The sequence below is a fragment of the Poromitra crassiceps genome (genome assembly GCF_964638095.1).
Source record: "Poromitra crassiceps genome assembly, contig: HAP1_SCAFFOLD_984, whole genome shotgun sequence".
Classification (NCBI taxonomy): domain Eukaryota; kingdom Metazoa; phylum Chordata; class Actinopteri; order Beryciformes; family Melamphaidae; genus Poromitra; species Poromitra crassiceps.
Genome location: NW_028151426.1, coordinates 35,272 through 49,453, shown reverse-complemented (window position 1 = coordinate 49,453; position 14,182 = coordinate 35,272). Strand labels below are relative to the sequence as shown.

Here is a 14,182-nt window from a genome sequence, read left to right as displayed (position 1 = left end):
TGCCAACAGACTCAACAAACTGATCCGTAAGGCCAGGGACATTGTGGGGCTGGATCTGGGCTCTCTGACTGCGCGCACACACCTACACACACACACACACACACACACACACGCACGCACACACCTAAACACACCCACACACACCCACACACACACACACACACACACACACACGGTTGAATGCTCTCATTTAGGACACTTCATGCCCAAAAGAACATGTGGGACCAAGTAAAAGTTAGCTTTCCTGCTCAGGACTAGACAGGAAGTGGTGCGATTTTGCTGCGTCAAGTTACCTACTGTATGAGTTAACCAGGGTGAGACAGGAAGTAGAGCGATTTTGCCTTCAGAGTAAAAGCTTAGATTGTGAAACTTTTTTCAGATTTCCCCTCCATTTGTACTTGGCCAATTTCCCCCTGCTCTGCTGCCCAGGGTCACTGCTCCACCCTCTGCCAATCTGGGGAGAGCTGTAGACTAGCACCATGCTTCCTCCAAGACATGCCAGCCGCTTCAGGACACATACCCTTAATCTGGCTTCCCACCCGCAGACCCATTGCCCGACACCCGACTAATCCGGGGGCGCGAACCTGCGACCCTCGTGTTGGTAGGCAGGGAATCTACCGCTACACTACCTGGACGGCCTAGATTGTGAAACTTTTGAGAAAAGTTGGAAAATAAAGCTGGGCTGTGCAGAGCAACAGAAATTGTTTGAGAGGTATAAAAGTATAATGTAATAATATAAACGCACCACACATTGTCCAGTCTTCAGAAAGTAATACAATTATTTATCTATTATGTATTAATTTAATTTAATTAATTAATTATTAATTAATACACAGGACAAGATGTTACTATCCCTTGTGCCAAAATCCGAGGAAAAACACATTTAGAAGCCCAATCCAGAATAAAACAAGCTAACAGGCTAACAAACTAATAAACAAGACACAAATCACCAGTTACCTACCCTAGCCAACAGCAGTATGAAGCATGTCATTGGGGTTTTCAAGTGGGCACCTTCCTTCACCGACGTTTCGTTAAGTTAGGCCCACGACACCTCAAGAAGGCTTAACGGTGTAATCCAGCGTCCTGGAAACACCCCCCTCCATGCTACCACCGCACAACTGCATATTACCTCACTATCTAAGCCTAGCTATCCAGGTCGGTTCGGTATGACATTCCTGACTACACCACCACTGTCAATGATTCAGCCCTGTTGATGCGGACCGTTAATCATGACCAACAACAAACAATCCCTAACTACACCACCACTGTCAATGATTCAGCCCTGTTGATGCGGACTGTTAATCATGACCAACAAACAATCCCTAACTACACCACCACCGTCAATGATTCAGCCCTGTTGATGCGGACCGTTAATCATGACCAACAACAAACAATCCCTAACTACACCACCACTGTCAATGATTCAGCCCTGTTGATGCGGACCGTTAATCATGACCAACAACAAACAATCAATCTGACCTTAGCGAGCTCCCCAGCTAGCATGTTTCCTCCTTATCCACAGCCATTCACTTGCTCGTTCTGCTGCCTGAGACATGTTGCTAACCGCAAGTTTCAGGCTCCGTCCCCGAATGCCCAACTCAGTTAGTAAGGCAATAACGGACTTTGCCACAAAACCACGGCAGCCCACCTCTACAGGCCGCACTCGAGCCCTCCAACCTCGCTGCTCTGCCTCTGCTGCCATTTCAGCATACCTAGCTTTCTTGCGCTCATAAGCCTCCTCAACTCGATCTTCCCACGGGACTGTGAGTTCGATAAAATAAACTCTCTTCTCTACCTCAGACCACAGTAACAAGTCCGGACGTAGCCGGGTGCTAACTATATATGCTGGGATGACTAGCTGTTCATTCAAGTCAACCCTCATTTCCCAGGCTCCACCTACACTTAGCTGCCCTAACTTGTGCCTGACCTTAATTGGTCTAATCTTTTCTCCCTCACGTACAAATTTGATCTGTCTATTCTCTTTGCTAGCAACTAGAGAATTTACTTCTAGCCGCTTTTCCTCAACTGCAGCTGCCAAACATTTCAACACCTGGTTGTGACGCCAGGTGTATCGCCCCTGGGAGAGACTGACCTTACACCCTGACAGTATATGCCTCAATGTACATACACTAGAACACAACGGGCAGGCACCATCCTCGCCCAACCACTGATTTAAGTTCTGGGGAGATGGCAGCACATCATAAGTAGCCCCTAGAATAAATCTAATTCTGCTGGCCTCCATGCTCCACAACTCTCTCCACTTCAACTTTCTCTTCTCTACACTCTCCCAGTTCACCCACTGTCCTTGCTTTGCCTGCGACACTGCCTTAGTACATCTTACTGCCTCCTCTTGCCTATGTACTTCTTCAACTACCATCTTCCTCTTTTCTATTACTGATGCCTTGTTCCACACAGGTTTCCCTAAGCACAACCCTAAGCCTCCACGCCCATGCTGCACCTGACCTATGATATCCCTGTGTCTAAGAGCTGACTGTGCTTGCTGTACTGCCTCCTTTGGGTTCCACTTCCTCCCTGTTTTAACTGTGGGCGCTACACTCCTAACCACTGGATCCTTTGACTGAGTCAGAGTCATTTCCAGTCTAACCTTAGCACACTTGAACTCCTCTGTCAGGCTAGATAATGGCAATTCCAATATGCCTTTCCCATATAAGGCTACACTGCTTAGGCAGCGTGGGACTCCGAGCCATTTTCTAATGAATGAGTTAATCATCCTTTCTAGCTTTTCTACCTTTGAAAGGGGAACCTCATACACTGTCAGTGGCCACATCAACCGAGGCAACAATCCAAACTGCAAACACCACAACTTTAACTTTCCTGGGAGCCCTGACTTGTCTATACTTGAAATACCTTGAATCATTTCCTGCCTCACCTCCTCAAACTGTCCCTTATCACTGAGACTTGCATCATACCATCTTCCCAAACTCTTGACTGGTTTCTCTAACACTGTAGGCACCACCTCATCATTTATAACAAACTTCTTACCTACTACCCTCCCTTTAATGATTGAAATACTCCTGGACTTACTTGGCTTCACTTTCATTCTAGCCCACTGCAGATTACTATTTAACTTATCCAACAATCTGCTAGTACATGGAGCGGTTGACGTCATAGTCGTCATGTCATCCATGTATGCCCTAATTGGAGGGAGCCGCAGCCCTCCCTGCAGCCTTTCTCCACCCACTACCCATTTTGAAGCCCTAATAATGATCTCCATTGCCATGGTAAAAGCTAATGGGGAAATTGTACACCCTGCCATAATGCCTATCTCCAGCTGCTGCCAAGCTGTAGTGTACTCTGCTGTGGTAAAGCAGAGTTGAATATCTAAGAAGTAGGCTTTAACTAAGCTCTTTATACTACCTGGCACTCGAAAGAAATCAAAGGCCTCCCATAACAGACTATGCGGCACTGACCCGAAAGCATTAGCCAGGTCCAAGAATACTACATGCAGGTCTCTCTTCTCACGCCTAGCTGACTGGATTTGGTGCCAGATCATGCTGGTGTGCTCTAAGCACCCGGAGAAGCCGGGAATTCCAGCCTTTTGCACCGAAGTATCTATTAGCCTATTCTTTTCTAGATAACTAGACAGCCTCTGTGCCACAACACTAAAGAAAACCTTCCCTTCAACATTAAGTAGACTGATAGGTCTAAACTGACTTATCTCTAACGAGTCCCTTTCTTTAGGAATAAAGATTCCCCCTGCTCTACGCCACGCCTTAGGAATAACCTGCTTCTTCCAGACTACCTTCATCAGCTTCCATAGAAACTGCAACACATCTGGAGCACTCTTATACAGCCGGTAGGGGACTCCATTAGGACCCGGGGCTGAAGAGGCCCTTGCACGTCTCACTACTTCTTGAACTTCTTTCCACCTTGGTGGGCTATCATCACACTGGCTCTCTATATCACCAATAGGTGGAATATCAGCTGGGACTGTCATCTCTCTAAACCTATCCCTATCTTTGTGAACCTCCTCCAAATATTCCTCAAGCTTCTGCTTAGGTACCATAAGGCTACCATTCTTTTCCTTACTAAACAATGACTTCACAAATCTAAATGGATCCTTATAGAATGCTATTCTAGCTCTCTCTTTCTTTTTCCTATTTTTCCTAATGCTCTCTGCTCTTCTTAAAACTGCCAACCGATCCCTCACATCTGACTGCAAGCAATCAATGCCTTCCTTCTCAACCTCTGTAGCTTTCCTCCACTGCCTCTTAAGCTGTCTTCTCTCCTGGATAAGTCTATCTATCTCTTGTTGGCGCCTAGATTTAACTACCTCACCCTCTAGTTTCTTCCTTTTCTCAAAGACGCCAAACCTTTCCTTACCATAATCATAAATACAATCTCCCATTTTCTCCAACTTACTCTCAGCAGTTCCTTTAAGCTTCTCTAACATCCTAACCAAATCACTATTGATATCTTCCCACTTCCTACTTTCCGCTGCACCTGGCCACTTAACTCTAGGCTTCTGACCGCTAGACCACAGTAACAAGTCCGGACGTAGCCGGGTGCTAACTATATATGCTGGGATGACTAGCTGTTCATTCAAGTCAACCCTCATTTCCCAGGCTCCACCTACACTTAGCTGCCCTAACTTGTGCCTGACCTTAATTGGTCTAATCTTTTCTCCCTCACGTACAAATTTGATCTGTCTATTCTCTTTGCTAGCAACTAGAGAATTTACTTCTAGCCGCTTTTCCTCAACTGCAGCTGCCAAACATTTCAACACCTGGTTGTGACGCCAGGTGTATCGCCCCTGGGAGAGACTGACCTTACACCCTGACAGTATATGCCTCAATGTACATACACTAGAACACAACGGGCAGGCACCATCCTCGCCCAACCACTGATTTAAGTTCTGGGGAGATGGCAGCACATCATAAGTAGCCCCTAGAATAAATCTAATTCTGCTGGCCTCCATGCTCCACAACTCTCTCCACTTCAACTTTCTCTTCTCTACACTCTCCCAGTTCACCCACTGTCCTTGCTTTGCCTGCGACACTGCCTTAGTACATCTTACTGCCTCCTCTTGCCTATGTACTTCTTCAACTACCATCTTCCTCTTTTCTATTACTGATGCCTTGTTCCACACAGGTTTCCCTAAGCACAACCCTAAGCCTCCACGCCCATGCTGCACCTGACCTATGATATCCCTGTGTCTAAGAGCTGACTGTGCTTGCTGTACTGCCTCCTTTGGGTTCCACTTCCTCCCTGTTTTAACTGTGGGCGCTACACTCCTAACCACTGGATCCTTTGACTGAGTCAGAGTCATTTCCAGTCTAACCTTAGCACACTTGAACTCCTCTGTCAGGCTAGATAATGGCAATTCCAATATGCCTTTCCCATATAAGGCTACACTGCTTAGGCAGCGTGGGACTCCGAGCCATTTTCTAATGAATGAGTTAATCATCCTTTCTAGCTTTTCTACCTTTGAAAGGGGAACCTCATACACTGTCAGTGGCCACATCAACCGAGGCAACAATCCAAACTGCAAACACCACAACTTTAACTTTCCTGGGAGCCCTGACTTGTCTATACTTGAAATACCTTGAATCATTTCCTGCCTCACCTCCTCAAACTGTCCCTTATCACTGAGACTTGCATCATACCATCTTCCCAAACTCTTGACTGGTTTCTCTAACACTGTAGGCACCACCTCATCATTTATAACAAACTTCTTACCTACTACCCTCCCTTTAATGATTGAAATACTCCTGGACTTACTTGGCTTCACTTTCATTCTAGCCCACTGCAGATTACTATTTAACTTATCCAACAATCTGCTAGTACATGGAGCGGTTGACGTCATAGTCGTCATGTCATCCATGTATGCCCTAATTGGAGGGAGCCGCAGCCCTCCCTGCAGCCTTTCTCCACCCACTACCCATTTTGAAGCCCTAATAATGATCTCCATTGCCATGGTAAAAGCTAATGGGGAAATTGTACACCCTGCCATAATGCCTATCTCCAGCTGCTGCCAAGCTGTAGTGTACTCTGCTGTGGTAAAGCAGAGTTGAATATCTAAGAAGTAGGCTTTAACTAAGCTCTTTATACTACCTGGCACTCGAAAGAAATCAAAGGCCTCCCATAACAGACTATGCGGCACTGACCCGAAAGCATTAGCCAGGTCCAAGAATACTACATGCAGGTCTCTCTTCTCACGCCTAGCTGACTGGATTTGGTGCCAGATCATGCTGGTGTGCTCTAAGCACCCGGAGAAGCCGGGAATTCCAGCCTTTTGCACCGAAGTATCTATTAGCCTATTCTTTTCTAGATAACTAGACAGCCTCTGTGCCACAACACTAAAGAAAACCTTCCCTTCAACATTAAGTAGACTGATAGGTCTAAACTGACTTATCTCTAACGAGTCCCTTTCTTTAGGAATAAAGATTCCCCCTGCTCTACGCCACGCCTTAGGAATAACCTGCTTCTTCCAGACTACCTTCATCAGCTTCCATAGAAACTGCAACACATCTGGAGCACTCTTATACAGCCGGTAGGGGACTCCATTAGGACCCGGGGCTGAAGAGGCCCTTGCACGTCTCACTACTTCTTGAACTTCTTTCCACCTTGGTGGGCTATCATCACACTGGCTCTCTATATCACCAATAGGTGGAATATCAGCTGGGACTGTCATCTCTCTAAACCTATCCCTATCTTTGTGAACCTCCTCCAAATATTCCTCAAGCTTCTGCTTAGGTACCATAAGGCTACCATTCTTTTCCTTACTAAACAATGACTTCACAAATCTAAATGGATCCTTATAGAATGCTATTCTAGCTCTCTCTTTCTTTTTCCTATTTTTCCTAATGCTCTCTGCTCTTCTTAAAACTGCCAACCGATCCCTCACATCTGACTGCAAGCAATCAATGCCTTCCTTCTCAACCTCTGTAGCTTTCCTCCACTGCCTCTTAAGCTGTCTTCTCTCCTGGATAAGTCTATCTATCTCTTGTTGGCGCCTAGATTTAACTACCTCACCCTCTAGTTTCTTCCTTTTCTCAAAGACGCCAAACCTTTCCTTACCATAATCATAAATACAATCTCCCATTTTCTCCAACTTACTCTCAGCAGTTCCTTTAAGCTTCTCTAACATCCTAACCAAATCACTATTGATATCTTCCCACTTCCTACTTTCCGCTGCACCTGGCCACTTAACTCTAGGCTTCTGACCGCTAATCTTCTCCCTTTTTGGCTGGCTGGCCTCTCTGCTTTCCTCGGTGCTAGGACCTGCCTCAACATCAGGGGTGCTGATGTCCTGCGAGCTGTGGGTTACTTCCTGTCGCTGGACTTCACCCGACTGACTTGATAAACTTCTTAAGAAATAATTATCAATGCGGGGTCCCTGTGTTCCCTCTACCAAGCACCTCTTCCTGCCTTGATGGATTCTAAGGCCCCTCAAAGATGTTACCTTCTGCCAGCCACACAAGCAAACCTGACGCTTCTTTCCATCTACATCTGAACTAGTGGCTTCCACTGACATGTTTTCCCTACTCATAGTCAGGTCCGTTCCAGAGTCAATAACCGTGTCAACCATAGGTGAGTCATCTTCCGCCCCCGCTCTCGCAGACTCTAGGGGTGTTTTTTCATAATTCTGTTTCGTAGCAAGTTTGGGTGTAACCAATGGCCTATTGGCCTTGGCTACTGCCACAATGAGCAGCTAACCCATTGCAGCCCCGATGGGGTCTAATCCCTCCTGTCAGCTGTCTTTCCATGCTGTCACTAGGTCTTTCCCTAGTTGTCAGCTGCACTATTCACAACAGTCACTAGCCTAAGCTAGCTTTAGTATTAATTAATACACAGGACAAGATGTTACTATCCCTTGTGCCAAAATCCGAGGAAAAACACATTTAGAAGCCCAATCCAGAATAAAACAAGCTAACAGGCTAACAAACTAATAAACAAGACACAAATCACCAGTTACCTACCCTAGCCAACAGCAGTATGAAGCATGTCATTGGGGTTTTCAAGTGGGCACCTTCCTTCACCGACGTTTCGTTAAGTTAGGCCCACGACACCTCAAGAAGGCTTAACGGTGTAATCCAGCGTCCTGGAAACACCCCCCTCCATGCTACCACCGCACAACTGCATATTACCTCACTATCTAAGCCTAGCTATCCAGGTCGGTTCGGTATGACATTCCTGACTACACCACCACTGTCAATGATTCAGCCCTGTTGATGCGGACCGTTAATCATGACCAACAACAAACAATCCCTAACTACACCACCACTGTCAATGATTCAGCCCTGTTGATGCGGACTGTTAATCATGACCAACAAACAATCCCTAACTACACCACCACCGTCAATGATTCAGCCCTGTTGATGCGGACCGTTAATCATGACCAACAACAAACAATCCCTAACTACACCACCACTGTCAATGATTCAGCCCTGTTGATGCGGACCGTTAATCATGACCAACAACAAACAATCAATCAAATAAAATGTATTTATCAATGTCCTTTGTTGCTCTGTAAAGCACTTTGCACAAGCACTGACAATTGTTTAAAGGGCTTTAGAGATGAATTTGACATAGTTTTCAAAGCTATCTGGTTTTACCTTTGGAGAAAATGAGGAGTTGGAAGATCTCTCTCTGGAGCATTCTGGGGAAATGAAAACACCAGCATGTACACTTTAACTTTGAAATAACCACTAAATAAAGATTGTGAAATAAACTCCTAAGTGTATTACTAATAAATGCCACTGGATGAATTAGAGTACCAGTAGTCATGTGTCAATAGAAGTTTAGAAGACACCTACCCCCTGCACCCAGGGGTGCTGGAGGACCTGAGCAGCACTGAGACGCAGAGTGGGTGCTGGAGGAGCTGAGCAGCACTGAGACGCAGAGTGGCATCCCAGACCAGCAGCTTGGATATGAGGTCCTTGGCTCCCTCTGAGATGTGAGCCCAGTCCTTGTCTGGAAACTCATACTTGCCCTCCTGGATGCTCTCAAACAGGTGACTCTGAGGAGAGATAATATCACAGAAAATTAGTTAATATTGTTCATATATCACAGTTTCGTAGTGTTACAGTCATCCCCCTTTCGCATGTAGATATGATCAATATTTATGTCTTTGTTGTGGCTGTTCATCTTTTGATCTTATGGTGTCTTTTTGTCCATACGGGGCTTAAAATGGCGTCTGCCTCGGCCCTCGAGAGGTCAGTCTGGTACGCACAGCCACATCACCTGTGGACAGTTGATATTAGTGTCTGTCTCATTTTGCTTTGCTTTGTCACTTTTGTCCTGTCTCGTGTTTATGGGACCCCTTTGATCACGTGAGGACGGTCCTGGATCGCCTCACGCAGGATGCTTCTGGAGGCCACATCAGCTAAAGCCTCCAACCTATAGTAGCAGACTCCAAACTAATTCAACCCTACTCCTCCTACTACATTAAGAATTTGATCGATCAATCTATGTTAACCGATTAATCGACAATGTAGGCAAAATGTAACTTTCACTGCTCATACAGAGGAAGAAGAAAGCCAAGCTAGCAGACACAAAGTCCAGGGTGGAGAATTACACCCAAAAAGACAACAGTCATCATTGTAAACATTGTAATACAATGTTGAAATATCTCACGCCGACAATAGTCCATGGGCCAAGGCTGAAATTTTGACATATCGGTACCACCTGAGGTGACCGCACGATTTTGTTATTTTTGTCTTCCTACATGTCTCTAGTTTATATTTTGGTATGATAACCCTTCCGATTTGGTAGCTTAAGGATAGTTATCACTCTGTAAACAAACCTACCCCCAAAAAATGACAAAACCCTGATTTCATCATATCTCTGAACCACACATGATAACGCAGAAAATGTGATGTCTACCCCTATGTTTTCATGGTCAGGGATTACAATGACACTCTATACAACATCATAAACTGTTCACATGAATAGTTAATGGTGAATTCAGTGATGTTTTGGTGAATTCAGTGGTGTTTTGAGAAAGATACAATGCAATTAGTCCATGGGCCAATGGTGAAATCGGTACCACCTAAGGGGACCGCGCACTTTTTGTATTTTTGTCTTCCTACATGTCTCTAGTTTATATTTTGGTATGATAACCCTGCCAATCTGGTAGCTTATTGATAGTTATCACTCTGTAAAAAACCTTCTCCATATAAATGACAAAACCCTGATTTCTGTGTATTAGTCCAGATGATATGTGAAAATCATGTTCACTTTTTCATAAAAGCATGAAACTTGGTACGCATATAGTTTGGGGCCCCGTAAATCTTCAGAAATTGAGCCATCACAAAAATGCTTCGTGGTGGCCATTTTAATTCCGCCATAAGTGAATTATGTAGTTTGCATCATATCTCCTGAATCACACATGATAACACAGAAAAGGTGATGGCTACCATATAGAACATCATAAACTGTTAAAGTAACTAATCAATGGTGAATTTAATGACGTGAGAAGGAAATCACAGTTTCTGATAACTGATGCTATAACCTCAATTCCATGACCACTCTCTGGCTAACATTTTTTGATGAGTAATTTGGGTCAGGGTTACTTCTATGGGCCTTTTGTTAAAATAGCCCCCAGGCCCCTCCCAAACATCCTGCGACTTTCTGCCAGACGGCCAAATCCAAGATGGGGTTTACCATTTTTAGAGTAAGGACGGAGATTAACAATGGTGAATTATAGCTATTTTAATTGCAAATTCATGCCTACCAAACATGGTTTAGTATTGACAATTATTGTGTTTTGAGGGTAATTTCATAATTATGTTAGTCTCGCTGGCCAGCCTCCCCTCCCTACCGGGAGAGGATAGCATCAGTTATCAGATACTGTCATTTCCTTCTCACAACGTCATCAAATTCACAATTGATTAGTCACTTTAACACTTTATGATGTTCTATGGTATCATTGTAATCCTTGACCATGAAAACGTTGGGATAGACATCTCCTTTTCAGTGTTAGCATGTGTGGTTCAGGAGATATGATGCAAACTATGCTTATGGCAGAATTAAAATGGCCGCCACAAGGCATTTTTGTGATGGCTCAATTTCTGAAACTGTACAGGGCCCCAAACTATAAGCGTACCAAGTTTCATGCTTTTACGAAAAAGGGAACATCATTTTCACATATCATCTGGACTAATACACAGAAATCAGGGTTTTGTCATTTATATGGGGGTAGGTTTGTTTACAGAGTGATAACTATCCTTAAGCTACCAAATGGGCAGGGTTATCATACCAAAATATAAACTACAGACATGTAGGAAGACAAAAATAACAAAATCGTGCGGTCACCTCAGGTGGTACCGATTTTTGCCTTGGCCCATGGACTATCTAGGACCAAATAGAAATGGAACTGTGTCACATGATCTTGCATGCAAGGTCAGTGTTTGTTACATGTATGCTAAAGACACGTCTGCTGCAATATCCCACTGATCCCTTCCTCATGTTGGTGTTCATCACACAAGCCAAGGTCACTGTGGGTTTCCTTTCTTACACTAGCAGCTTCAAATATATCTTGGTATAAACAGTGAAGTCTAAATGTAACAGAGGTATTCGTCATTGCAAAATGGCACCATCTACTGCATACAGTAGATCTAACACCTATTTTCAGCATCCCAATGCTGCATCTGACCGTAATTGCCACGATGCAGTGGCATGGTGGTCTGCAACAGCATTGGGGTCAATTCAATCAATCAATCAATCAATTCCAATGAAACATTGGAAGTGAATTGGAATTTCAGGAAGTTTAGTGAAATTAATATTTTTTTTCTTGCCGGATATCTGAGATTATACTGAATATCATGCAATGTTAAAACATTTATCAAGTATTTAACAAGTATCAGCTAGTCAGATACACTAACTTAATTAGGTACAGTGTTCTTGAAGCGGGGCGCAGCGTCGAACGAGATCCGGCACCCAGAGCAGCAGCATCACCAGCTTTTTCTCTCTAAGTCCTGGGGGTCAACAACTAAACAAAAAAACGTAATTTAGCCACCTAAAACAACGCCCACCTAAACAAATCGATATCCGTGTACATGCACGCTCTATTTTGACAATTTTCAGCGCTTTACTTTTCCGCAAAACAGCAGTTTCATTCGGCACTGCTTTTTCTCCCAACCGTACAACTACCGTATTCCTCCGCTAAAAGCCTGCACAGAGCACAGAGCCGCGGTTTACAAAACAGGAAGGCTTAGAAGAGAGATAAAACACTGACTTACTTTAGAGACAACAAGTCACCTGGCCTCTCTGGTCTGGGACGTTTTCCACAATTTATCCTGGGAATGGTGAAAAAGGTCTGCAGCCAGGGCACCCAGGCATTTAGACAGGAGGCGCATCTCTCTGCCTGTTCACTTCACTCTCTGCAAAAGTTCCTCTTCTGTATTCTCTCTGGTTCATAATTGTATCCTCTTGTCACCAAGGTGAATGGCATATCATCCTCGCTATCAAAATCACTCATAAGACAAGCTAGGAAGATCATTGCTGACCCCTCTCATGTCTTGTATTCAGAATACGAACTGCTTCCATCTGGCAGGCGTTACAGAGTCCCAATCAAGAACAAAAAAAGACACCTCAACAGATACAAATACTCTTTCATCCCCATATCAGTCAGTCTCCTAAACTCAGGTCATAGGTAATGTATTGTTGATTGTACTGTAAATTATTGATGTTTGCACTTTGGTTGTGTGTTTGCACATGTCGGCACTGGTGTGCTATGCACTATTGTTTTTTGTTGTTGTTTTTGTTATGGCACTGTGTACCTATGTGGCAGCCTGTATGTCCAAGACAAATTTCCCTCGGGACAAATTAAAATAATCTTGAAATCTTGAAATAATCTTGAATCTTATTAGGCAAATCCTTCAACTAGGCAACACCACGAGACAGACTGAACAGGACTCCCTCGTATGATATGAGATGATCTTTGCGGTTGGTGTAAACTTAGAGGCCATCTGATGAAGCGCATCACCTCACACCTCCTGACAGACTGAGCTGAATCAGTTGTACACCGGGGCAGATAACCCGCAAAGAAGTTGTGTAAACGGGTGAATCATGGAAGTTGGAAACCCTCATTAGTGTTATGCTTGCCCCTGTCTTTACCCTGCCTTTTTGACACAAAATGGCCCCCGTGAAAAGGGTGTATTGGAGCAAACGAGTCAGAGAGATAACATTAGCGTCCCTTACTTAGCCTCTCAGCTGTAATAAACCTTTGCGAGTGACTGTGTATGTAGCCTGCCTGCATGTATGTGTTTACGTCACGGGTGACGGGTCGGGCTCTTATATTAACGCGGCTAACAGCTAACGGCTAACGATGTGACAACACAGTCTGTTGAGTGGGGAACAGAACAGACAAGATGGTGTCCCAGTACCTGGACAAAGACAGTGAAGAAGATGACGGTGATGATGGCGGTGAGGAACATGTCTCTCATGGGGAAATGGTCCTTGTCCAGCAGGTAGCACAGGGAGAAGGCGATGGCTCCTCGCAGGCCACCGTAGGCTATAATGAACTGGTCCTTGGTGGTCAGCTTGACGATGTGGAACTTGTTGATAACGTAGACCAGAGCAACCACACCTGGGAAGGACAATGTCATGAGAAACTGGGTTTGAGTGTGTGTGTAACAGATTTGGGTCAAATACTGTAATATTTGCTATTTTTTTTTGCCTATTTAGTTGCCAGAGTTGACCATTTAGGGCCATAGAATGGGGCTGTATCATAAAACTTACTGGCAGGTTTAGAGTAACGTTAGGGGCAGATACCGTCACGGTAGGGTGCTTCAAAATGCGAAATATTGGGAAGCGATTTGCAAATTTTGCATGACCCGTTTTCTCCATTCTTCCACCCATTTTGGTCACGGTCTATTGTAAAAATGAACGTTAACTAATGAAAATTATCATTTTGAAAAAGAGAAGATGACCATACACGTCACATAAACGTTTTAGCAGGTGCTGGAGTGTAGCAGAGATAAAGTAGCCTAAAGAGAAGGCTGCTGCCACCAATGCTCCTATATATTTATCTTACAGAGCATTGATAGGTCTTCATCAGGTGATGATCACCACTGACCAATTCATAATCTCAGTCAGTGACATCATAAACATTTGGTTTACCATGCCCAACATCATCTGCCATTCTGTCTCTGCTGCCCATTGACAGATACAGACTCAGAGGCAGACTGTTGCATATGTCAAGCTTAATTAACAT

At 44.4% G+C, this 14,182-nt stretch overlaps 1 protein-coding gene across 2 annotated transcripts in view; it reads right to left on the bottom strand.

Moving 5' to 3' along the window:
* Positions 1 to 8,530: 8,530 nt before the first annotated feature.
* The window catches only part of LOC310771672 (sodium/hydrogen exchanger 1-like), a 40,045-nt gene continuing 34,393 nt past the window's right edge, over positions 8,531 to 14,182 (bottom strand). For both annotated transcript variants that reach the window (XM_083664225.1, XM_083664226.1), the window contains 3 exons: positions 13,353 to 13,555; positions 8,781 to 8,983; positions 8,531 to 8,623 (listed from right to left, as the gene is read on the bottom strand). In XM_083664225.1, coding sequence (XP_083520351.1) covers positions 8,566 to 8,623; positions 8,781 to 8,983; positions 13,353 to 13,555 — 464 coding nt within the window. In that variant the 3' untranslated portion in view covers positions 8,531 to 8,565. The remainder of the gene's footprint in view (positions 8,624 to 8,780; positions 8,984 to 13,352; positions 13,556 to 14,182) is intronic.